Below are 26,070 nucleotides of genomic sequence, written 5' to 3' on the forward strand. Positions count from 1 at the left end.
GCTTTTGGCTGCTGTCCCACTTAGCTGGGAAGAGATGGAATGGAAATAGTTCAAAGGGAAATATTACAGATGTTTTTTCCCCATCTTATTGAGGTTCCATAGTTTCTCTTGGATCAATCATTTTCAATTTGTTCTGTGGCCTTGGATAACTGCCAGAGTTTTGAAATGGTTGGGTTTAGTTGTTTTGCTTGCATTTTGGTTGTTTTAGTAGGAGTTCAAGTTTACCAAGGTCTTCAGTCTTCTGTTCAGGATTTCATTCTCCCAGAACATACAAGTTTAACCACACCATGCTGCTAAAGTTGATGTTTATCTGTATCAACTGAGCTCTCTCCAGGAATCCTTGAACACTTCAGTTTTTTCATGCTAATGCAATGAAGTGTTCTTCATTCTTCTCAGCAGCTACTATATTTTCCTGTAATGTCCCACCATGTTTTCTGTTGTTCTAGAATGTCTCACTCTCTATTGTACCGTAATGTAAGATGAAGAGTGATTTCTATCACTGTCTGTCTGTAAAACCTTGAGCAATAGACTTAAGTTCTCTGTGTCAGCTTCTAATCAGTTACTGGATAAGAGAACTTCTGCTTTTCACTGTTGTTAAAATTAAATTGAATAACTCAACAAGAAAAGACAAATAACCCAATTTAACAATGGACACAACTTTTGGGAGTTGGGAGAGTAGAAAGCCCTAGGACCTCATAAGAAACTCCCCTGCCAAGTTGTGACTCTCCACTCACATTTGCCACACAAACTATCCCAGGATGGGCTCACTCACCAGGCTCATAGTGGGAACAAGCCTCCAGACTTGACATTGCTGGAACCTGAGATAAACTAACCCATCAGTCTCAGTGCTGTGGACATGCTCATTTTTTTAAATTTATTTATTTTAAAGAAACAGATTAATATTTTTAATGATACAAGGTACAATTCACAAAGACAGTAGACATCATAAACCATTACACACCTTATTGACAAAGAAACAAAGACACATAAAGCAAAAATCAGAAGAAATATAAGGAAAAAGAAAAAATATATAATTATAGTGAGACATATTAATATTTCTCTAAGAATGTTTTATCAATTGCAGAAAAAATAATATAGGAGCATCTTGAATGATGTCTTAATAATTTAAATAAAATAGATTCATATTTAATTCATTTATATTAATCATATACTACACACATATATTTAAAACTTTGAATCTTATACGTTGTTCTTAGATGGCCATAGAACATTTAGGAAAACTGGCAAGAAGATAAACATTACTAAATTTCAAAAAGTAGAATTCTTTTTTGTGTGTGATTCAGTTATACATGTACACATATAATATTTTTGAAATTATTTTCCATTATAGGTCATTATACAAGATATTGACTACAGTTCCCTGTACGATACAGTAAACCTTTGTTGCTTGTTGCCTTCCATTTTTTTTTAATTAGAAATCTAGCTTTCTATTCATACTAAGTCAAGCAAGTGGAATCAAAATGTCATAAATTTTTTAGTTGGGCAAAATTTAATGTTTTTGAAAATGTATGTTACACATATCATTTGTATATATGTATACAAAAGCTTTTGTACTACACTTGATAAGGGCTTGAGAAAGAATGTCAAAAAAAAAAAAAAGAAGAGATGAAGAAATTGGAAAACATAAACTAAATGAAATGGGAACTGTGAACATGAAATAGAAAGAGTGAAACAAACTAGATAAAAGTAAAAGATCCTGATATAGTCCAGTTGTTTTTTAATATGGCTGCTCATTAGAAATATATTTGGAGCCCTGGCCAAAAAAAATAAAAAATTCAATACCTGGGCATTTGTATTTTCCAAATATTCCAAGATAATTCTGATATACATATGGACTTTAAAAAGTGATTACAGATTTTTCTAATAAATGCTAGTTTTGGTGATACAGAATTCTATAATTGTTCTGTTGACCAATCATGATACAATAATATTAAGTAATAGTTCAGTTCAGTCGCTCAGTCATGACTGACTCTGTGACCCCATGGACTGCACAATGCCAGGCTTCCTGTCCATCATAAACTCCTGGAACTTCCTCAAATTCATGTCCACTGAGTCAGTGATACCATTCAACTGTCTCATCCTCTGTTGTCCCCTTCTCTTCCCGCCTTCAATCTTTCCCAGCATCAGGGTCTTTTCCAATGAGTCTGTTCTTCACATCAGGTGGCCAAAGTATTGGAATTTCAGCTTCAGCATCAGTCCTTCCAATGAATATTCAGGACTGATTTCCTTTAGGATGGGCTGGTTGGATCTCCTTGCAGTCCAAGGGACTCTCAAGAGTCTTCTCCAACACCACAATACAAAAGCATCAGTTCTTTGGTGCTCAGCTTTCTTTATGGTCCAACTCTCACATCTATACATGACTACTGGAAAAAGCATAGCTTTGACTAGAGGGACCTTTGTTGGAATAGTAATATCTCTGCTTTTTAATATGCAGTCTAGGTTGGCCATAGCTTTTCTTCCAAGGAGCAAGTGTCTTTTAATTTCATGGGTGCAATCACATTCTGCAGTGATTTTGGAACCCTAGAAAATAAAGTCTGTCACTGTATCCATTGTTTTCCCACCTATTTGCAGTGAAGTGCTGGGACCAGATGCCATGATCTTAGTTTGCTGGGACCAGATGCCATGATCTTAGTTTTTTAATGTTGAGTTTTAAGTCAGCTTTTCTCTCTCCTCTTTCCCTTTCATCAAGAGGCTCTTTAATTCCCCTTTGCTTTCTGTCATAAGGGTGGTGTCACCTGCATATCTGAGGTTATTGATAATTTTCTCTGAAGTCTTGAATCCAGCTTGTGCTTCATCCAGTCTGGCATTTCACTAGATGTACTCTGCATATAAGTTAAATAAGCAAGGTGACAATATACAGCATTGAAATACTCCTTTCCCAATTTGGAACCAGTCAGTTGTACCATGTCTGGTTCTAACTGTTGCTTCTTGACCTGTATACAGATTTCTCAGGAAGCAGGTAAGGTAGTCTGATATTCCCCTCTCTTTAAGAATTTTCCACAGTTTGTGTTGATCCACACAGTCAAAGGCTTTATCATAGTTAATGAAACAGAAGTAGATGTTTTTCTGGAATTCTTTTGCTTTTTCTATGATCCAACAGGTGTTGGCAATTTAATAGTTACAGAATCACAGAAGTAATAGATGATCATCAGTTTTCACAATCGATATCCAGACAAAAAATAAAAGATGATTACAACTGCAAACCATAACTGAAACATGATTAATCTAACAATATAAAATAATTACATACAATTTTGGGGGGTCAAGCAGAGTGATGTGGTAAGTGGAAGTGTATACCTGGACATGTTTTCATCTGCTCAGCCAGTCTATGTCTTTTGGTTGGTGCATTTAATCCATTTACACTTAAGATAATTATTGATATGTATGATCTTATTACCATTTTTGTAATTGTTTTGGGTGCATTTTCTCTAGGTAGGGCTTCTCCTTCTCTTTTTCCTGCCTAAAGAAGTTCCTTTACCATTTGTTGTATAGTTGGTTTGGTGGTGCTGAATTCTCTTAATTTTGGTTGTCTGGAAAGCATTTGACTTCATCATATCTGAAGGAGAGTCTTGCTGGATAGAGTATTCCTGGTTATAGTTTCTTCTCTTTCATCACTCTAAATACGTCATGCCACTTTCTTCTGGCTAGTTGAGTTTCTGTTGAGAAATCAGCTGATAGCCTGATGGGAGTTCCCTTGTATGTTATTTGCTGTTTTTCCCTGGTTGCTTTTCATATTTTATCTCGGTCTTGAATTTTTGCCAATTTGATTCCCGTGTGTCTCATTGTGTTCCTCCTTGGGTTTATCCTGCCTGGAACTCAATGTACTTCTTAGGCTTGGTTGACTGTTTCCTTTCCCTTGTTAGGGAAGTTTTCAGCTATTATCTTTTCAAATATTTTCGCAGGTCATTTATCTCTCTCTTCTCCTTCTGGGACCCCTATAATGCGAATGTTCATGCATTTAATATCCCAGAGGTCTCTTAGGCTGCCTGCATTTCTTTTCATTCTTTCTTCTATATTCTGTTCTATGGCGGTGATTTCTACCGTTCTGTCCTCCAGGTCATTTATCTGTGTTTCTGCCTCAGCTATTCTGTTATGGATTCCTTCTAGGGTATTATTCATCTCTGCTTCTTTGTTCTTTAGTTCTTGTAGATCTTTGGTAAACATTTCTTGTATCTTCTCAATCTCTGCCTCCATTCTTTTCCTGAGATCCTGAATCATATTCACTATCATTATTCTGAACACTTTTTGTGGAATGTTGCCTACATCCACATCATTAAGCTGTTTTTTCTGGGGGTTTATCCTGTCCCTTCATCTGGGATGTAACTTTCTGCTTTTTCATGCTGATTAACTTTCTGTAGTGTGGTTTTGCTTTAGTTAGTGTGGGATTTTGTTTCTTCTTGCTTCTTCTGTCTGTCCTCTGATGGAAGAGGCTAAAAGGCTTGTGTAATCTTCCTGGTGGGAAGGACTGGTGGTGGGAAAACCTGGGTCATGCTCTGGTGGGCAGGGCCTTACTCAATCAAGCTTTAATCTAATTATCTGCTGATGGACATGGTTGCACTTCCTCTCTAGTAGTTTTTTGGCCGAGGTGACCCAACCCTCATGTCTATGGGTTATATGGTCAGGTTAATCTCCAAGAGGGTTTACACCAAAGGAGACATTTCCAGATAGCCAATGACAGTCCCCTCTGCCCCTGTGATGAGCCCCTGCTGACCCACACCTCTACAAGATATCTTCCAACACTAGCAGGTAGTTTTGGTTCAGTTTCCTGTGGAGTCACAGCTCTTTCCCTTTGAGTCTTGGTGTATGCAAGGTTTTGTTTGTGCCCTCCAAGAGTAGAGTCTCTGTTTCCCCCAGTTCTGTGGAAGTCTTATAATCAAATCCCACTAGCCCTCCCCAGTCAGAGTCCCTGAGGATTCCCAGTTCCTTTGTTGGGCCCCCAAGCTAGAAGCCTGACGTGCAGTTCCAAACCTTCACAACAGTGGGAGTACTTCTTCTGTATTATCATTCTCCAGTTTGTGGGTTATCCACCCCGTGGGTACGGGATTTGATTTTATCATGATTGTGCCCCTTCTACCATCTCCTGCAGTTTCTTTTTTGTCTTTGGGCCTAGTGTATCTTTCTTTGGTAGATTTCAGAGTCCTCCTGTCTGTGGTTGTTCAACAGTTAGTTGTGATTTTGGTGCTTTTGCAGGAGGAGATGAGCAGAATCTTATACTCCTCCATCTTGAATCAGAAGCCCTGGGCACGCTCCCTTTCACTTGTAGGTCTCTTTTTGGTTGTGACTCACAAAGGCCAAGTCCACTTTGGGTTTGATTCCAGGTCTGTCTCTTCAATTTTTCTGCCTGTTTGCTAGTTATGACCCTCTTCTCAATCTGGTTAAGTATTTATGTCAAGTACTGTTCTTCTGAAAACAGAATTTCTGTCTCTAATACTAAGTTCAACAGTGATTCCTTGCCTGCTTGCTTAGTCACTAAGATGTATCCAGTTCTTTGCAACCCCATGGACTGTATCCTGCCAGGCTCCTCTGTCCACGGATTTCCCAGGCAAAAATACTGGAATGGGTTGCCATACCCAGGGAGTCTTCCTGACCCTGGGTCAAACCTGACTTGCTTGCATCTCCTGCATTGGAAACCAGATTCTTTACCACTCGCCACCATTCCCCAAAAACAGAAACTAGTTTTGAATAAAGATTTCTCCAAAGATAAGTAAATGACAATAAGTGCATGAAAAGGTGTTCAACATCATTAGTCATTAGGAAATACAAGTCAAAACCCACAAAAGGACATGTCACTTCATACTCATCCACTTAAATGATTAAAGGAAATAAAAAAGAATTCATTTGAATCAGTTCTAATGAGATGGATGAAACTGGAGCCCATTATACAGAGCGAAGTAAGCCAGAAAGATAAAGGCCATTACAGTATACTAACACATATATATGGACTTTAGAAAGATGGTAATGATAGCCCTATATGCAGAACAGAAAAAGAGACTCAGATGTATAGAACAGACTTGTGGACTCGGGGAAGGCGAGGGTGGGATGTTTCAAGAGAACAGCATTGAAACATGTATATTGTCTAGGGTGAAACAGATCACCAGCCCAGGTTGGTTGCATGAGACAAGTGCTCGGGCCTGGTGCACTGGGAAGATCCAGAGGGATCGGGTGGAGAGGGAGGTGGGAGGGGGGATTGGGATGGGGAATACATGTAAATCCATGGCTAATTCATTTCAATGTATAACAAAAACTACTGTAATGATGTAAAGTAATTAGCCTCCAACTAATAAAAATTTAAAAAAAAAAAAGAAAATGAAAAGTTATGGAAAAATTAGAACCCTCATATGTTGCTTGTTGAAATGAAATTAGTGTAACCACTTGTAGAAAACAGTTTCTCAAAAGTTTTGATATGTAGGTACTACGTGACCCAGCAATTCCACTCTTAGGTATATATCCCAAACATATAAAAAGACATATCCACACAAAAAATTACATCAATGTTCATTGCAGCATTATTCAGAATACGCAAAACCTGAGAATGACATAAATGTCCATCAACAGATGAAGGTATACCAAAATGTAGCATAGCCACATAATAGAATATTATCCAGCTATGACGAAAGACTAAAAATGAATTTTCAGCCATAAAACCATGTTGCAACATGAATGAACCTTGAAAACATTAAGTGAAAGAATCTAGTCACAGAAAACCACATACTATATGATTCCATTTATGTGAGTATCCTGAACAGGCAGATCCATAGTGACAGAAAGTTGGTTAATGGTACCCTGGGGCTAGGATCAAGGCTGGGACGCATGGAAGTGGGAATGAGGATTTCCTCATGCTAATGTGAATGCAGTTTCTTTTTGAGGAGTTGAAAGTGTTCTGAAGTCAGACTGTGGTGATGGTTGCACATCTCTGTGACTATCCAGAGATCACTGAACTGTACAGTTTTAATGGATACATTTCATTGGATGTGAAATCATATCTCAATGAAACTGTATTTTAAAAAAAGCAGTTGGATGAGTTCTACAGCAGATAAAAAATTAAATTGAATAATGCAAGAAAAGCTCTTAAAACTATGCTATGTTCAGAGGACTCCCAAAAACTAACACATTTACAGACGTCCCTGCTTCAACCCTGTTTATCTCAGGAACATCTACTCATTGGTCTTGTTTCTACTAAAACATGGTTTCTTTGGGAATCTTCCTTAACCTTTCTACTTCCTTAGACCCAAAACTGAGCATTACATTCAAGGATACATGGTCATAACCTCCCTTTTTTATCATTAAATTGTCTATCTCCTGCCAATATGGGATTTAAGAACATGTATAGCCTCTTCACCACTGTATTGTCAGAGACAATCACAGAACCTATCAAAAAAGAGACACTCAATACTTATTGAGTAATGAGTGAATTATATAATTATTATAGATTCCCTAAGGATAAATGTATTTTTTAAATTTTTTAAGGGAGTCACTTTTTAAATATCTGATTTTAGTTGGAGGATAATTGCTTTGCAGTGTCCTGTTTGTTTCTGCCATACAACAATGTGAATCATCCATAAATATGCATATATTTCCCCCTCTTGATACTCCCTCCCATCCACCCCGATCCCACGCCTCTAGGTTGTCACAGGTCTGACACAAGGTTGAGCTCCCTGTGTTATGCAACAACTTCCCACTAACTATTTTACACTTGGTAGTATATATGTTTCAATGCTGCTCTCTTGATTCAACCTACATTCTCCCCTCATTGTGTCCACAAGTCTGTTCTCTATGTCTGTGTCTCTATTTCCGATCTACAGATAAATTCACCAGTACCATTTTTATAGATTCCATATATATGCACTAATATGCAATACAAATTCATTTTAAAATTAATTTTCATCAGAATATAGTTGATTTACAATGTTGTGTTAGTTTTTGCTTTACAGCAAAGTAAATCAATTATCCATATACATATATCCAGTCCCTTTTCAGATTCTTTTTGCATATAGGTCATTTCAAAATATTGAGTACAGTACCCTGAGCTCTATAGTAGGTCCTTATTAGTTACATGTTTCAAATATAGTAGCATGTATATGTCAATCCCAGTCATCCAACTTATCCCCCTTTCCCCCCTTGGTAACTATAAGCTTGTTTTCTATATCCGTGACTTTATTTCTGTTTTGTAAACAGGCTCATTTATACACTTTTTTTTAAGACACTGCATATAAGCAGTATTATATGATATTTGTCTTTCTCTATCTGACTGACTTCACTCAGTATGACAATCTCTAGGTCCATCCATGTCACTGCCAATGGCATTATTTTGTTCTTTCTGACTAATGTTCCACTGTAAATATGTGCCACATCTTCTTGACCACAATGCCTTTTTTATTCTCTTCCTTCTCAGTTGCTGGCTCCACTCAGAAAAGGGATTTAAATGGGGTTTCCTTGGACCAGTCTGTGCCATCTTCTCTGTGAGTGATGACATCAAAGCATCATTAATACTCAGCTAAGCGTCATTTAAAGAGGAGAACTAAAAGTGGGGGGCATGGGTTGGTGACAGAGGTGACAAGAACAGGTGTGTTCCTGGGTTATCATGGGTTTTGTTGCATTTTCTGAGACCATTCTTAAAATTTAACACACTAATACGGTTAAAAATAGAAACTACCTAAGTGCAGAAGTGATGTTGGACAGACTGGACAATGGACTGAAATTTTATTCAATAACTCTTTTCTGGTTACCTGAAGGTCAATTTAGCTTTCTTTCTGATGACCCTTTGGATTTTGAAAAGCAAACTTTGTTCCCTCAACAGTGAGGTGTCTACCCTCCGGAACACGAGGTAAGATGGAGAAGAGACTGACAACTCTGCAGATGTATGGTCACAAGAGTGAAGGCATGTGCCTGAACAGTTCCTTGTGTCCATCCTCAGGTTTTCTAAGGAAACCCAGAGTAAAATGGATGGAAGTGTCCTAAGGCAGCAAGTTCAGACCCAGTGATGTTTTCTGTTCATCTCTAATTCCAGTTTGTGAACTTGCGACTCCCTCAGCAACATTCTCTGGACTTTGTCAGTAGTCTTATGACAAATGTGCAGAGAACAATTATGTTCCCATGAAGCACTTAGAGGAATCTGTGACCACATCCACAGTCTAGTACACTTTCACACCCCACATTTCAAGCTCATTCTCACCTCTCTCCCACTCCTCTTCCTGGTAAAAATCCCAGTGAACATTAAATCTTCTAGGAGGTTTAGGCAGCCCTTTGTTCCAGAAAATCTTGTGCATATATGATGCTCTTTCTTTTGCATTTCTACCATTATCTTTTCCAAATTACACATCTTACTGTTTTGTTGTTTTAGTCATTTGAGTAGATCATGAGCTTTATGAAACTAGAAATCTCACCTTTGTGATATTTAATGCCCAGGACACAACACAGAGCATGATGCATGGTACTTCCTCAGGAACATTGGTTGAATGAAATTAGATACCTCCATGGAGGATCATAAAGCTTTTGCAACTTATGACGTGTCGCTTCCCTTTCCATCCAAATCAAAATGTCTTTCTAGACCTCAGTGGCGTTTCTATTATGGAGCATCATTGACAGCAAAGAATAAAACCAATCACAACTCAGTCTGAGAAGTCATTAGCAACAGGGAAAGGAAGGAGCATCCACGGGTGAAGATAAGAGTGGCTCTGGTTGTATCAAGAACTTACTTTCTCCTTCTACCAGGATACTGACATTTAAAGCCACAGCTCAGCTCTTCATCTTGGGATGCACGTGGAGTCTGGGAATCTTGCAGGTGGGACCGGCTGCCCACGTCATATCCTATCTCTTCACCATCATCAACAGCCTGCAGGGTGTCTTCATCTTCCTGGTGCACTGCCTCCTCAGCCAACAGGTACCACTGTCTTGACTCCCTCTCAGGACTCGTCCCATCCTCACTCCTCTCAGGTGGGCTGGCTCAGAGCATGCTTTGCAGGTGCGTGAGCAATACAGGAAGTGGTTGAAAAGGATCAAGAAAACCAAAGCCAAATCTGAGAAGTTCACACTCTCCAGCAGGACTATGTCTGATGGCTGCAAACACAGTGAGGTAAGATCATGAGCTGCCCCCAGAGCACTTCACTAACCAATTCATTGATCAGCACATGCCTAGCACACTGGACAACTGCGTATGAGCTGTTGACGTCTTAGGATGGCTTACCCTTTGTTTACTGTTTGACTCATTCTCAAGTGGCATTGATGGTGAAGAATCCACCTGTCAATGCAGGAGATGCCAGATACCGGGCTTTGAACCCTGGGTCAGAAAGAACCCCTAGGTAGAAAATGGCAATGAACTCCAATATTCTTGCTTGGAAAATTCCATGGACAAAGGAGCCTGGCAGGTACAGACCATTGGGTTGCACACAATCGGACACCACTGAGCATGTGTGAATACACACACACACACACACACATACTCACAGTAACCATTAGCAGTGGTCTCAGTTTGTTTACAAAATGTATTTCACGTGCGTTCCTTAGGGAACTGTGTCCATCTTGACTCATATCAGTATTCTTATTGAACACTTACTACATGCCATGCATGCTTAACTAAATAGCAACTATCAATGATCTGAAATGGTGAGGCTCATTCTATTCAGAGTCACATTATCCTACCATTTTGCTGTACACCTGTCTCTACATAACACTCAGCAGCACCCCTCAAAAATGCAGGAAATGGGGGGAGATTGTGTACTTATCTGTGCACCAAAGAGAAAGGTGTTAGCTGGAGCTTTAGACTGTCTTAACCGGACTGCCTGATATTTTGGGCACTCTCTGCCCTGTGCTGCGCTGCGGTCAGCTGCTTCAGTCGTGTCTGACTTCGTGCTATCCTTGCACTGTAGCACGCCAGGATCCTCTGTCCATGGGATTCTCCAGCAAGAATACTGGAGTGGGTTGCCATGCGCCCCTCCAGGGGATCTTCCCAACCCAGGGATTGAATGCAGGTCTCCTGCACTGTATGCAGATTCTTTACCCCTGAGACACTGGGGAAGCCCCTTGGTACCCTCTACCCACCACAAAACCGAAAAAGATAAGCAGTAGTAACAATGATGGCAGTGATGACCAAGAAACAACACGTACTGGTTTAGACTTACAAACTTATTTTCCTTATATTTTCTGACCTCTTCCATCTTCTATTTAATGCCTTCAATCTTCCATCTCACTGAAAGGAAACTACTATATGCCTGGAAGTCCTTCTGCATTTCTCACATTACCTGTCCCCCCAACCTCCATAAGGACTGATTCCACCACTGAATCTTCTATTTCTCCCTTTCTCAACAAATGTTCTCAGCACTTATTTCACAAAGAAAATCAACATTGTCATGATGATACTTTGTGAACTCTACACCATAACAAATATCAGCATGCATCCTCTTGTATCATTGAGACAATGATCCTTCTCCTCTCTGAAAACAGTTATTCCACCTATGATTTTAATCCCACTCTCAGTGCTTATCAATTTTCCTTACATTCTTTTTCACACACATTCTCTCATTCTCTCTTCCCCTTACCCTTCTTCCCTCACTCTTTCCTCTCATTTTCAACAGTATTTTCCCCATAGCCATGGATGCATGTTTGGTTCTCTTCTGTCTTACAAACATGTACTACTTGGCCATCTTCTAGCTACCAGCCAAGAGTTGACATTTCCGTCTTTATTTCCCTGCCTTAAACTCATGCCTTCAGCCCATGCAAATTATAGTTTCTTTCCCCTGTATTTCACCAAAACAAATATCTCTTACATTTACAATGATCTCCATCTCCCAGAAAGTCTCAGAATTTCTGGCCATTCTCCACTGTTTTCTCATAAAACACTCCATCCTTATCCTCACTAGATTCTACTTCTACATTCCTCTTCGTCTTTCTTCTGTTCTCTCTTGCTATTCTCTCTGTCTCCTTTGTAGTTCCCTACAAGGGATTGGTTCCAGAACAACTTTAATTCCTCTTTTATTCTTTTCTCCTAGACAACAACATTTAGTCCTTAGATTCAGTCACAATAGCTGCAAATGATGGCCATTAGTTTCTTTATCTCTGACTTCTCCTCTGAAATCTAAAGGAGTATGGAGTATTTGACATTTTTGGTATCTCAAAGTCATCTTCAACTCAGCTTTCCAATTTAATGCTTACAATCTTTACCCTAATCCAGTTCTTTCCCATGGTGTCCTTCTCAATCTTCATGATACCACATTCATCCTGTGGCACAAGTTTGGATCCTGAAAGGTACTCTCAACAGTTATCTTATTATTATCACAACCTACCACCCTTGATCTTTTTGTTCTTATCTTTTCAATATGTCCACAATCTCACCTGCTATCTCAACTTCCATCACCTCCTCCTTAGCCAGGCTGCCAGCTTGCCTAAACACCAGCTATGCTCACCTAACTGACTATTCTTTCTATCCTTGTCACCTCCCAAAACATCCTTTACCCAGAAATCACAAAGATCTTTTCAAAACACAAATCATTGCACTCTTTGATAAACCCATTACATATAGAGTCAAAACCAAGAGCCATACATCAGTGAGAATTTGTTTGATTCATCTCCTGCTTTCCTCTCCAGCTTCATATACCATGTACTCACCATTATTCCAGCCACATCAAATTTCTTTCCGTTTTGAAAATTCAATGTGCCTCTTTGGGACAAAGGCTTTGCACATAGTCCTTCTCTTAAAAATGATCTTTTTTATCCCTTGACTCAAAACTATATATGCCTTCAGACATATCTCTATATGTCAATTCCTCCATGAAGCCTGTACCTGCTCAGATTAGATCAGATTCCTCCATGTTTCTCTCCAATATCCCCTAGAGAGTTTTGTCAGAGTCATTTTACTCTTGGTTTTCTCTGTTTGATTAATATCTGTTTCCTTCTAGATTTAGTGTCTGCAGGCCCCGTTTTGCTTTTCCTGTCTGTTATATCTTCAACACTTCACACAGTGCCAGACATGTAGAAATACTCAATACATAATTGCTACGTGACTGGTTAAGTTAATCTGCAATGGCAAGAAGGGGCAGAAACTGTCTTATTCATCAATCTCTCTCTCCAGTGTTTAACATTTTCCAAATGATCAGCAATTATTTACTAAACAAAGATGAATGAATGAATGAACTCCCTAATCATGAAGGGGATAAAATATCCAAAAAAATTATTAATTCTTTTATGGTGCCTCTTTCCTTTGGAAATATCAAGATAATTCTCTGCCCTACTATATTTTTTTAATTATTACCCATCCTGTCTACCAATTAACACCCAAGTATTTCGTTATGATCCCAGAGCATTGTGTAGATCTTAGTTCCCAGGCTGAAACAAATCTGGAATGAAATATTAGCTCAACCAAGTGTTTGCTGTGTAAGCTTGGTCAAATTGCTTTTCAAGCTGTGAAACAATTTAAACCTTCAGTTGCCTCATTTGTCTCCTCCCTCCAAATTAAGGCCATTTCCTCAGATTAACTCAGTCAGAACTAACCATGTGCAAAGGGAACTTTGCAGACTCTAAGTGAGTCAAGTCTTGGTGGGAGGTGCTGAACATCCTCCTTACACTAAATTTTGATTCAGCCAAGGTTGCAGAGTATAACCTAGCAGGAGTTAATGTGGCTTCCCTCATACAACTGATGCTGTCCACATAGGGAGGACCCCACAGACCTGAGAGGTTCAGTGCCTTGCTCTACCACAGCCCCGTCCCACTCATGGATCACACTCATTCAGGCAGAACAGAACAAATAACCCATGAGTCTCTGCTTCAGGGAATGCTAACTCTCCATGTTCTTGAGTCAACTCACCCTCAGCAAGGGTATAACCCTGTCCCTGGGAGACCCAGAAGAGGATCTGAGCTTCCCTCACTTCAGAACCCAAGAAAACTTGTACTTCCATAGTATAGTTTCCTACTGTTGCTGTAAAAGGTTACCACACACTTGCTGCTAGAAACAAACAAATTTATCTTACAGATCTAGAAGTCAAAAGTTCAAATGGATCTTATGGAACTAAAATCAAAATGTCTGTATCCCTTCTGGAAACATTAGGGAAATATGCATTTATTCACCTTTTTTTAACTTCCTGGTGCCGCCTGCATTCCATGGTTAGTGGCCTCGTGATTCACTCAATCTTCAAAGTCTGTTTAGTGTAGCTTTTCAGATCAATCAGCTCACCTCTATCCTCCTCCTTCTTCCTCTTCTTCTTCTCCTCCTCCTTCATCTCTCTCTCTCTCTCTCTTCCTCACCTCCATCATTATATCTTTCCCCGCCTTTTAGTCTCTTACTTCTCTCTCTCCTTTATGAAGACCCTGATCATTACATTGGCTCATCAGGGTAATCCAGGATAAATTTTCCATCTCAAGATCATAAAAATTCATTTTCCCATGTAAGCTAATATATTTGCAGCTTCCAGAGTTAAGATGTTGGCATCTTTGTGGGATCATTTTTCTGCTAGCACATCTATTGCACACAGGTTTCATTTATAGTTCAGTTCAGTTCAGCTGCTCAGTCGTGTCCAACTCTTTACAACACCATGAACTACAGCACACCAAGCCTCCCTGTCCATACCAACTCTTGGAGTTTACTCAAACTCATCTCCACTGAGTCAGTGATGCCATCCAACCATCTCATCCTTTGTCGTCCCCTTCTCCTCCTGCCTTCAATCTTTCCCAGCATCAGGGTCTTTTCAAATGAGTCAGCTCTTTGCATCAGGCGGCCAAAATATTGGAGTTCCACCTTCAACATCAGTCCCTCCAATGAACACTCAGGACTGATCTCCTTTAGGATGGACTGGCTGGAACTCCTTGCAGTCCAAGAGACTCTCAAGAGTCTTCTCCAAAAGCATCAATTCTTTGGTGCTCAGCTTTCTTCACAGTCCAACTCTCACATCTATACATGACTACTGGAAAAGCCATAGCTTTGACTAGATGGACCTTTGTTGGCAAAGTAATGCCTCTGCTTTTTAATATGCTGTCTAGGTTGGTCATAACTTTCCTTCCAAGGAGTAAGCATCTTTTAATTTCATGATTTATAGTAGAAACACTGAAATCTTCTTCATATTATATATATTTGAATAAATATTTGCCACTGTCCTCTACTTCCTGCAGAGATGATAGACATGGTGAAGAAACAAAATATACTTTCTATACAGAGAAACACAGTAATAGCATCAGATAGCCATTGAAGGATCCTAAACTTCAAGTAATCTGATCAGCTATTTCTACTATCTATGGGCAAAGGACCAAATAAATCCATGGCTTAATGTAATTTCATCTTCTACTCTCTCCTAAAATTTGGTGTCTCTTGTGCTTAAAAGTTAAGAATGTCTTTCTTTCATCCTGGAATCTCTTCTATGGCTTTCTGTCATCTTGCTCAAGAAAAACAAAATAATTTATCTGTGTTCATTGTGTATAATTTCCTGGAGCACAATATTTGAAACCTTCTTGAGTAGAGATAATCATGTGAACTTGCCCATCCCAAACACCAGAATTTTCCCTGAGCTTTCTATAGACCTAGGAATAAATAACTCATATTGGGGGTAGCAAGGATTGTCCAAAAGGACTTCAGTGTCTTTTCCTTTACATCTCAGGTGATTAACAGCAGATAACATTTCTAGACTTTTATCAATTTTCAAACTTCCCTATTTTATGACTCCATGAAGAAAACATTTTCCAAACTCTGAGCAGAGGAATTGAGACATACATTTAGAAACAGAGAGTTGTTGTTGTTGTTTTTTGTGTGTGTGTGTTTTTTTTTTGTAGGACATTTACCTGTTATTATATTCTATAACTTCAGGGTTAGTATGTGTAAGGAGATGGGACTTCTGAGAAAGACCAGGCTCAACCAAGTTTCATCCAGTCTGATAGGCATTTTGATCTTATACTGAGAAGTCCATCTGACAAGGAGATTTTTTTGACTAAAGGCTTCTGAAATTTCTTTTTTTCAACGGAAATATGTATCTTTCTATGGTCTCATGTATCATTTCTAAAATATTACCTTACAAGGTACTTTAAAAGATGCTTGATTTTTCACAGAGCTAGGACAAATAATTTCACAATTTATACGGAAAAACAAAAAACCTTGAGTAGCCAAAATAATCTTGAGAAAGAAGAATGGAACTGGAGGAATCAACCTGCCTGACTTCAGACTCTACTACAAAGCCACAGTCATCAAGACACTATGGTACTGGCACAAAGACAGAAATATAGATCAGTGGAACAAAATAGAAAGCCCCGAGATAAATGCATTCACCTATGGACACCTTATCTTTGACAAAGGAGGCAAGAATATACAATGGAGAGAAGGCAATCTCTTTAACAAGTGGTGCTGGGAAAACTGGCTGGCCACCTGTAAAAGAATGAAACTAGAACACTTTCTAACACCATACACAAAAATAAACTCAAAATGGATTAAAAATCTAAACATAACACCAGAAACTATAAAACTCTTAGAGGAAAATATAGGCAGAACAGTCTCTGACATAAATCACAGCAGGATCCTCTATGACCCACCTCCCAGAGTAAAGGAAATAAAAACAAAATAAACAAATTGGGCCTAGTTAAACTTATAAGCTTTCACACAACGAAAGAAACTAGAAACCAGGTGAAAAGTCAGCCTTCAGAATGGGGAAAATAATAGCAAATGAAGCAACTGACAACAAAGAATTAAACTCCAAATTATACAAACAGCTCATGCAGCTCAATACCAGAAAAACAAATGACCCAATCAAAAAATGCGCCAAAGAACTAAACAGACATTTCTCCAAAGAAGATTTATAGATGGTTAACAAACACATGAAAAGATGCTCAACATTGCTCATTATCAGAAAATGCTAATCAAGACCACAATGAGGTACTATCTCACACCTTTCAGCATGACTGTCATCAAAAAGTCTACAAACAATAAATGCTGGAGAGGGTGTGGAGAAAAGGGAACCCTCTTATACTGTTGGTGGGAATAGAAACTAGTATGGCCACTATGGAGAACAGTGTGGAGATTCCTTAAAAACCTGGAAATAGAACTGCCATATGACCCAGCAATTCCACTGCTGGGCATACACACCAAGGAAACCAGAATTGAAAGAGACACGTGTACCCCAATGTTCATTGCTACACTGTTTACAATAGCTAGGACATGGAAGCAACCTAGATGTCCATTAACAGATGAGTGGATAAGGAAGTTGTGGTACATATACAGAATGGAATATTACTCAGCTACAAAAAAAAAGAATGCATTTGTGTCAGTTTTAATGAGGTGGATAAAGCTGGAGCCTATTATACAGAGTGAAGTAAGTCAGAAAGAGAAACACCAATACAGTATATTAATGCATATATAGAGAATGTAGAAAGATGGTAATGATGACCCTATATGCAAGACAGCTAAAGAGAGGCAGATATAAAGAACAGACTTTTGGGCTTTGTGGGAGAAGGTGAAGGTGGGACGATTTGAGAGAATAGCATTGAAACACATACATTACCATATGTAAAATAGATGACCAGGGCAAGTTTGATGCATGAAACAGGGCACTCAGAACCGGTGCTCTGGGCCAACCTGGAGGGATGCAGAAGAGAGGGAGATGGGAGGGGGGCTCAGGATGGGGGGACCCATGTACACCTATGGCTGATTCATGTTGATGTATGGCAAAGGCCACCCCCATACTGTAAAGTAATTAGCCCCCAATTAAAATAAATTAATTAATTTCAAAAAGATCTTTGGAGGGATTCCCTGGCAGTCCAGTGGCTAAGACTTGGCACTTTCACTGCTCTGTGCCCAGCTTCAGTCCCTGTTCAAGAAACTAAGATCCCTCAAGCTGCATGGAGTAGCAGAAAAAAAAATCATTTGAATTGTATCTTCTTACCCCTTGGAAAACCTGAAGTGTTATTCTTTGAGCCATTAAGTGAGGACAAAAGATACTTTTGTATCTGTGTGTTCTGTGGGTTTCAAGAAATTCATCATGTCATCTGTGTGAAAGAAGTCATGGTGGTGGACGGTGGACGGACTGGTTACTCAATTCCTGCAAATCCAGAATTTTACTGTGTCCGACAGGGCATTCAAAAAACTTTAAACACCTATGATAAATCATGATGGAAAATAATATAAAAAGAATGTATATATGTGCATAACTGAGTCACTTTCCTGTATCAAATTATTAGAGAAACCTTGCCCCACTCACAGCAGCCTCTTGTGGCCACTAACCAAGAAAAAAATTAAAGTTTAAAAGGAATTGAGAGTTATGATGGGGCTACAAAGACAGAGTCCATCTAAAAGAGGGGTCATGTTGGGCACTCCCAGATATCAACCTTGTTCTTGTCCTGCAGGTCCTATCGTGGTAGGGCTTATCTCCACACCTGGGATGGGAAAGTTGCTGGATAAAGTCCCCCTGGTCCTGGATACTGAGGAACAGGCAATTCCACAAGAGACACACAGGGGTTTGCTGTGGGAAATCTCCCCCACCCTGATGTCAGATGGCATATCCACCTTTATCAGCAACAATAACACCCCGAACCTCAGCTCCCCCATCACCTTGGTCTTCCAGCATGTGAGTCCTGCTGGGATGGAGCTGTGGATGTGGAAGAGTCCTCCTGGGTCCTGGGCAGAGCCTTGGGTTTCAGGGGGCTCCCCCACGAGTGCATCATATCCCCAGGAAAGCCCAGCATAAGCTAGCTTTGGGTCAGCATTTCCGAGCAATAGACCCACACAGCTCACACCTACTTCCTGTCCCTATAGTCAGTGATGCTTGGGCCAAAGGAGAAGGTGTACTGCATCTGCTGGGAGCGTGGCCAGAATGTAAGTGGTCACAGACCACCAGACCACCATAGGCTGCAAGATGGTGGGAACCACAGACATCAGCACCACCTCAGCAGCTTTGCTGTCCTCATGGCCCACTATGAAGTGCAGAGAGGAAGCCTCAGAGTGACTACATTCAATGTGTGCTGCTGGGTAACAAATTCCAACACATGTAAAACCAGAAAAAATTAAATCTTGCGTGGTATAGCTGGGATGGCTACTCAGATTTTTACAATGCTGAAATCTTTCTGTCCACCTGGACTGCATTCTTATTGAGGCTTGGAGTCCTCATCCAACCCTCTGACTTCTGGCAAAGTTCAGTTCCTTGTGGTTGTCAGACTGAGGTCTCATTGTCTTCCTATCTGTCAGCAAGGGAGCAGGTATAGCTCTCAGGGCCTATATGTGTTCCTTCTCAGGTGGCCTCTCCTGGACCCTCTCACAGTGTCTCTATCTGGAGGCCACCAGGAGAAGCTTCCTTACATGAAAGGTCTCTAAACTTTGAGTCTTTTCACCAAAAAAAAAAAAAAAGCAACTCAATTTGTGTTTTTGCTTTTTTTGTAGAGGAAGTTCTTTTTTGTTTGTATTTTTCTCAAACTGGAGGATAATTGCTTTACAATGTTGTGTTGGTTTCAGTGATAAAACAATGTGAATTAGCCATGGTGGTTTAGTCTCTAAGTCATCTCCAACTCTTTCCATCCAATAGGTTGTAGCCCCCCCAGACTCCTTTTCCATGGACTTTCCCAGGCAAGAATACTGGAGTGGGTAGCCATTCTCTTCTCCATGGGATCTTTCCAACCCAAGGATGAAACCTGTGCCTCTTATGTCTCTTGCGTTATTTACTGCATTCTTTATCACCACATGGGAAGCCCACCCAGATTCGCATTTGACTTCAAACCTGGAAGTGGTTATGTATACCACAGAGAATAGTGATACGGTTGTCAATAGAATTCTCAATACCATGAGACTCTTCTGGAATGGAGTGCACAAGGGCTTATAGAAAGAAAGATTTGATGATGGCAGAGGTCGGAGGGGACCAGAAGAACCGGTGAGTACAGGTGAGTCAGGAGAAATCTTTGCCTCTTCACCTGACCAAGTGAGCTGCTTACTTTCTCTGGCTCATCAAAACCAAGACTCTCTGGCAACCTGAAATTTACCTGGGGAATTTACTGAAACAAAAGTGGCATTCACATGAAAGTAAGCATGAAATGACTGTAGCACAAAATGCTTAAGAATCACAGGAGCCCCCAGAAGTTTGAACAACAATCCAAGGCCAGGTTTCCTACAGCCATGTGACTAGATGTCAAAATATCCATACATAATACACCATTTTACATTTAGTGAAGAGTTAAAGTATTTGGGCTTTGAATGCCAAGAGAATAAGTAAAGAACCATCTCCATCTCATTTCGAACCCCAGACACTGAGGTCCTCTTGGTCCAAACACCAAAGTTGGTTTCTCCTGCACGTGTCAACAGATATTTTACATAGCAAATCCAATCTATGTATTTCTTATTTGTTCCTTCTTTTTTCAGACATCTGATAGATTATTCTCTTGAGACTACAAAGAGATTCTCCATTATTTTTTGACCATGTGGCCTTCTGTTGGATAAATTACATATCAAGTCTCTTATAATGAGTGTTTTTGTTAGGTCATTTGCTAATACAAATAATATTGCAACTGTTTACACTTACTTCATTGATCTCATTTTTTATTATGCAGTTAGGTTGGATACTGCATCAAATTCACAACTTCAGGTTTGTAGATACTTCCATATTTCAACATCTTGAGGTCACTCCATGGACCCTGCCACCAACAGTATGTGTATGCACACGCTCAATTTTGTTGAACTCTGTTGTGACTCCAAGTACTGTGGCCTGCAAGCTCCTCTATTCATGAGATTTTCCAGGCAAAAATACTAGAGTGGGTTGCCATTTCCTCTTCCAGGATCTTGCCAACCTAGGGGTCAAACTCACATCTCTTGCATTTCTTGCACTGGCAGGCAGATTTTTATCCTGAGCCACATGTTTCCCTACAGCCTCACCACAAGGTTCTTATCAAGTTTTGTACTTTTACCCATCTGAAAGGTAAATAGTATATCTAGGGAAAGATTTGTATCTTTGTATCCTTTTTATTATTAGTGGAAGGGAACAGCTTTCTTTATGAGTCAGTAATATTTCAATCTCTGGAAACAACTTGTTCACATCCTTGGCATATTTTTCTATTAGCTTGTAGTACTTTTCTTATGGGTTGGGGAACACTCTTTATTCTCCTGGTGAGACTAAGACTCTCAAGTTTTACAGTGCATAAAAATCATCTGGAGGGCTTGTTATTTATTCGACATTTTACTGATAAATGTCATACCTGACCCAGGACCCAGCATACCAATTCATGCCCATATCTTTATTCATGCACTTCCCACTACCCTCATCCACACTACTGTACCTGGTGAAATCAGGTTCATTATCTACTTATCACATCTTCTAAGAGGCCAGGGAGGTCCATTGCTTTCTTTTCATTTACACAGAGAGAATCATCTGGACAGAGAATGCTCTCAGTCATTTCATGGACAGGAAAAAGATAGGGACATCACTGCAGGGACCAGGGCAGAGGGACCTCCCTTTTCACAAATATAATTGACCATTTGTATTTATCTTCCCACTAGATGGTAAGGTTTGTGAAATCAGAAATCTTGCCCGTGTTATTTTTAATGCACAGGGTCAGCACAAAGCCATGTGCAAAAAACATTCAAAGTAATATCAGTTGATTGAAACTGGGGATATTTATTCAACATCATAAGGTTACTGAGATGTTGATAAGGATTGAATTGAGTCTATAGGTCGATTTGGTGGAATGCTACCATATTAACAATATTGTCTTCTGATCTATGAATGTGGCGTGTTTATCCATTTCTTTGGGTCTTCTTTGACTTCTTTTGAGAATCTTCTTTAGTTTTCAGTGTAAAAGTTTTGCATTTTCTAACAAAGTGTCATTTTTACACATTCCTTCTCAGGAGACTTAAATTAACGACTAAATCAGATGATCTTCTATCCTGGTCGGCAAGGAAATTTCTGAACTGTCATCTTTGGGAAAACTTTTAAAATATGTCTTCACGTTTGTTACAGGAACTCTTCACAGAACCATTGTGTAAGGAAATATGATGGGAATTCTTGATATTTAGATTTCTGGGAGGATTTTGTTTTTCTACTCCATATGTGATGCTCACCTCACTCTCAGCATAGTCAAAGGGCTCTGATGCAATTCCTCAGTTGCCTTAGATTAAATCACCTGCTTCAACCTTTTTCTACAAAGTTCCTCAAGTTTGTAGGTATATGAAGATATTTGAAGGTATATGATAAGGAAAACAAGCTTCAGAAAACTGTCTTAAAATACTGAAAGACAAGAAAGTAAGGTTCAAACACCTACATGGAGGGTAAACAGTTGCTATGATGTCCCAACTTTTTCCTGGATTTTGTCCTAAAAACACTTGAATTACAAGCAACCTGGACAGTTGGTTTCAATACATACATGCTTCAACTTCTTCACCCTCCATCTAAAGATTACTAACTTAGGCATTAGAAAAATATATTTTACTACTCACCATATGTGTGAGTGTTTGTAAGTCACTCAGTAGTGTCTGACTCTTTGTAACCCCGTAGTCCATAGCCCACCAGGCTCTTCGGTCCATGGAATTCTCCAGGCAAGAATACTGGAGTGGATAGCTATTCCTTTCTTCAGGGGATCTTCCTGACCCATGGACTGAAGTCTGGTCTCCTGCACTGCAGGCAGATTCTTTACCATCTGAGCCACCATGGAAGCTTGGTACACACCATGGACTGCACTAAATTAAGAGATCTAGTTTCTAATTTTACAGCGCTTACATGTTAGAGAAAAGTCTTTGTGAAGAGTAAAATCAGAACCCTGTGAATAAATAAAGTCTCTGCATCCTTACAATTGTAAGATGTGCTGGGTTAGAAAGAGTACATTGCTGCTGCACATTTTTTAAGTTTTACTTACATGTATAACAAACTATTTCACTCTCAGAATGTGATCTTGGCAAGATCCAAGTCCAGAGGGACATAGAAATGTCCCATGGACATCCACTGACCAGATTTGCATCAATTTAAACCAAATGAAAAATGACTTTAAATGATCATAACATGTTAAATTTAAAATATCCATGAGTATATAGTGATACTTAGCCTATTTGAAAATAAGTGTAGAAGATATGACAGAAGTAGATAATGACAATTTTTCAATATCCAGTGAATCGCCACTAAAAGCACTGGGGGAAATCTTGTTGAAAGAATGGCCAATCTCACAATGCTAAAGAATTCTCTTAAGTGATTATTGATTTATTACAAGGACCAAAGTGTATTTTTATAATGTTAAATCAAATATAGGCACCAAATGAACTTAATGATCAATCTTAACATCAATAATATCAGTCTGACATTATATATTTCCTGATAAGACATGAACTGAAAACATCCCATTTGTGCTAAATAAAGGTTTGTGTCCATATCGTAAGTGTGTGTGTGTGTGCTGTCGCTTCAGTCGTGTCCAGCCCGCCAGGCTCCTCTGTCCATGGCATTCTCCAAGCAAGAATAAAAGAGTAGGTTGCCTCTAGTATTGATGTCTTCCAGGGGATCTCTCTGTTTGAGAGATCGAACCCTCATCTGCCTGTATCTCTTGCATTGCAGGCAGATTCTTTACCCACTAAGCCATCGGGGAAGCCCAATTAATTTAACCTATATCTAATCTAACCTTTAGACCAACGCTTAGCAACATATAACCTTCAGGCAAATTCAGGAAGCTGCCTGTCTTTGCAAATAAACTCTTAATGGTTCATGACCACATTATTCACTGGTTTATTGTCCATAGTTGCTTTCAGGCTACAGTGTGAAGTCGAGTGCTTGTGAAACAGTCTGCAAGACCACAAAGCCAAACATTTTTACCATCTGGTCCTTTCTAGAAAGATCTTTCTGGTACCTGTTCTTTCAGACCAGACTTTCAGGACACATGAAACACAGGGGAAAGGCACACAAGTTAAATAACCATACAGGTAAATACAGAACATAGGAAAGTTTTCTAATGTCAGTATCATTGTAAAAGGTGCATAAGGCCATCTAGATAAAAGTGACAAAAGTGACATGGCCATCAAATTCACTGTCAACTTTAGTAGTGAGAGGCTAACAGGCAAGAAGGCCAGGGCTCTCCAAACGGAGGAAATAGACTGCAAGTGTCAGGCATTTTTTATCTCTTTCTTAAGTGGCAGGAGGAAACAAACAAGGGCTAGATTTTTTTTCCCCTTCTCTATACAAATTTAAAAAGAGTTTTTTCTTAAAATTCTGTGTTACCATGATGACACCTGTCTCCACCTGAGCTTAACTTTTCTCAGACCTTGAGCTAACCAAAGCATTTTTCTTATGGAAATGTTTGTCTTAAGCTATGTAAATGAACTATGTACTTACCCTAGACTCCGTCTTTCTTCAAGTAGTCTCACTTAAGATTTAGAACAAATAAGGGCTCAACAAACCTGTATGTTTTACTCATACATTGTTCTCCTAATCTATATTAATGAATCTATATATTTACTTGAAAACATTTCTTCACGATTCATGTCAATCATTTTATTGCCCGGGATGACTCATCTGGTGCTAATGTTATCTCAAAATGCATGTTGTGGGTGAGGGGCTTGGTGCCACTCTGAGTTTTGAGACATCTCCTTTCTCTAATTAACAGATTGCTGATAGGTATATAGCATGCTGCTAAAGGCTAGCAGGGGGCACTCTTTCTGCCCCCTTCTGATGTCTATGTCAGAAGCTTTCTCTATCTCTTTTATACTTTAATAAAACTTTATTACACAAAAGCTCTGAGCGATCAAGCCTTGTCACTGGCCCTCGGATTGAATTCCTCTCCTGCGGAGGCCAAGAATCCTGGTGTCTTTCCCGGCTCAGCAACAGCCTTTCAGAAGGACTCCGATTTGGATATATGCTATAAAAATATTTTGGAAACAATTGGGATAAATTGTACATGCATGAGATATTTAAAGATATTATGGAATTATCTTTATATAATAGTATTATAATTATGTAGAGCATATTCTATAAATTCTTCAATATTTGATGGAGATATAGTAAAGAAAAAAGTGTTACAGTATGTTCCCTGAAAATCATGTATTAGCAGGAAAATATATGTACGTGTAAATACATTGTGAAAGATTTTTAATATGGCATTATGTGAATACCTGTGGTCTCAAGGTAGAGTATATATAAGATTTTAGTGTGTTATTACACAAAATTCTCTGTTTAGACTTATAAATAAAATTTATCATAAAAATAAATGCATAATTAACTCTTAATTCCTAAAATATATATACTAATGAATTTTTAGGTTTACAAAGCTAACTTTGTATATAGATATCTTATAAATATATGGAATTTTATTTCTACATGGTGATGCTATAAAATCTAAAAATTAAAAATAACATTATTATAATACAGAAGGAATAGAGGGTATTTCCACTTCTGCTTAGGAAATAAAAAATGGCAATCAGTAAAAGAAAACTCATAAGAAATATCCTAATAAACTACAAAGTCATTCATTTTCTTGGACTCAGAGAGAGCTGATATACAACAAAGTAACCTAAACTCTAAGAAAAGACAGTATCATCCACAGAGAGACCATCAGGAAGGAACACAGATACACATACGCAAAGCACAAAAAGCAATGATCTAGCTGGCACAGATGATTAGGAGGAATTCATTTAAATTTTTAATCAGAGAAAATGCTTTCAGCTTTTCACTGTTCAGTAAGATGTTAATTGTGAGTTTTTCTTATATGGCCTTTTCCACAAAACTAGAACAAAAAATTTTTAATGTGTATGGAATTGCAAAAGCAACCTTGAGAAAGAAACACAGAGCTAAAGGAATCAAGCTCTCTAATTTCAGACTACACTACTAACTATAATTATCAAAACTGCATTGTACTGACACAAAAAAACAGAAACACAGATCAATGGAATAAGATAGAAAGCCCAGAGATAAATTCATGCACCTATGGTCACCTAATCTATGACAAAGGAAGGGAAAATGTACAATGGGGAAAAGACAGTGTCTTCAATAAGTGGTGCTAGGAGAACTGGACAGCTATATATAAAAGATTGACATTAGAACACTTTTAAACACCATACAAAAAAAGAAAATCAAAATAGATTAAAGACCTAAATATAAGACTAGGTACTATAAAACTCTTAGAGGAAAACAAAGGCACAATACC

At 38.9% G+C, this 26,070-nt stretch overlaps 1 protein-coding gene across 9 annotated transcripts in view; it reads left to right on the forward strand.

The window, feature by feature from the left end:
* The window catches only part of LOC110122304 (adhesion G protein-coupled receptor E2-like), a 62,551-nt gene extending 39,232 nt beyond the window's left edge, over positions 1–23,319 (forward strand). For 5 of the 9 annotated variants that reach the window (XR_011486076.1, XR_011486084.1, XR_011486088.1 and 2 more), the window contains 6 exons: positions 8,414–8,480; positions 8,754–8,845; positions 9,733–9,901; positions 9,983–10,093; positions 19,497–19,848; positions 21,803–23,319. Coding sequence is in view for 4 of the 9 variants with exons in the window: in XM_070462836.1 (XP_070318937.1) it covers positions 8,414–8,480; positions 8,754–8,845; positions 9,733–9,901; positions 9,983–10,093; positions 18,325–18,339 (454 nt within the window). In the remaining 5 variants the exon portion in view is untranslated. The other 4 variants (XM_070462836.1, XM_070462844.1, XM_070462839.1 and 1 more) reach the window with 4 other exon arrangements.
* Positions 23,320–26,070: the final 2,751 nt, after the last annotated feature.

The sequence above is a fragment of the Odocoileus virginianus genome, chromosome 3 (assembly GCF_023699985.2).
Source record: "Odocoileus virginianus isolate 20LAN1187 ecotype Illinois chromosome 3, Ovbor_1.2, whole genome shotgun sequence".
NCBI classification, from domain to species: domain Eukaryota; kingdom Metazoa; phylum Chordata; class Mammalia; order Artiodactyla; family Cervidae; genus Odocoileus; species Odocoileus virginianus.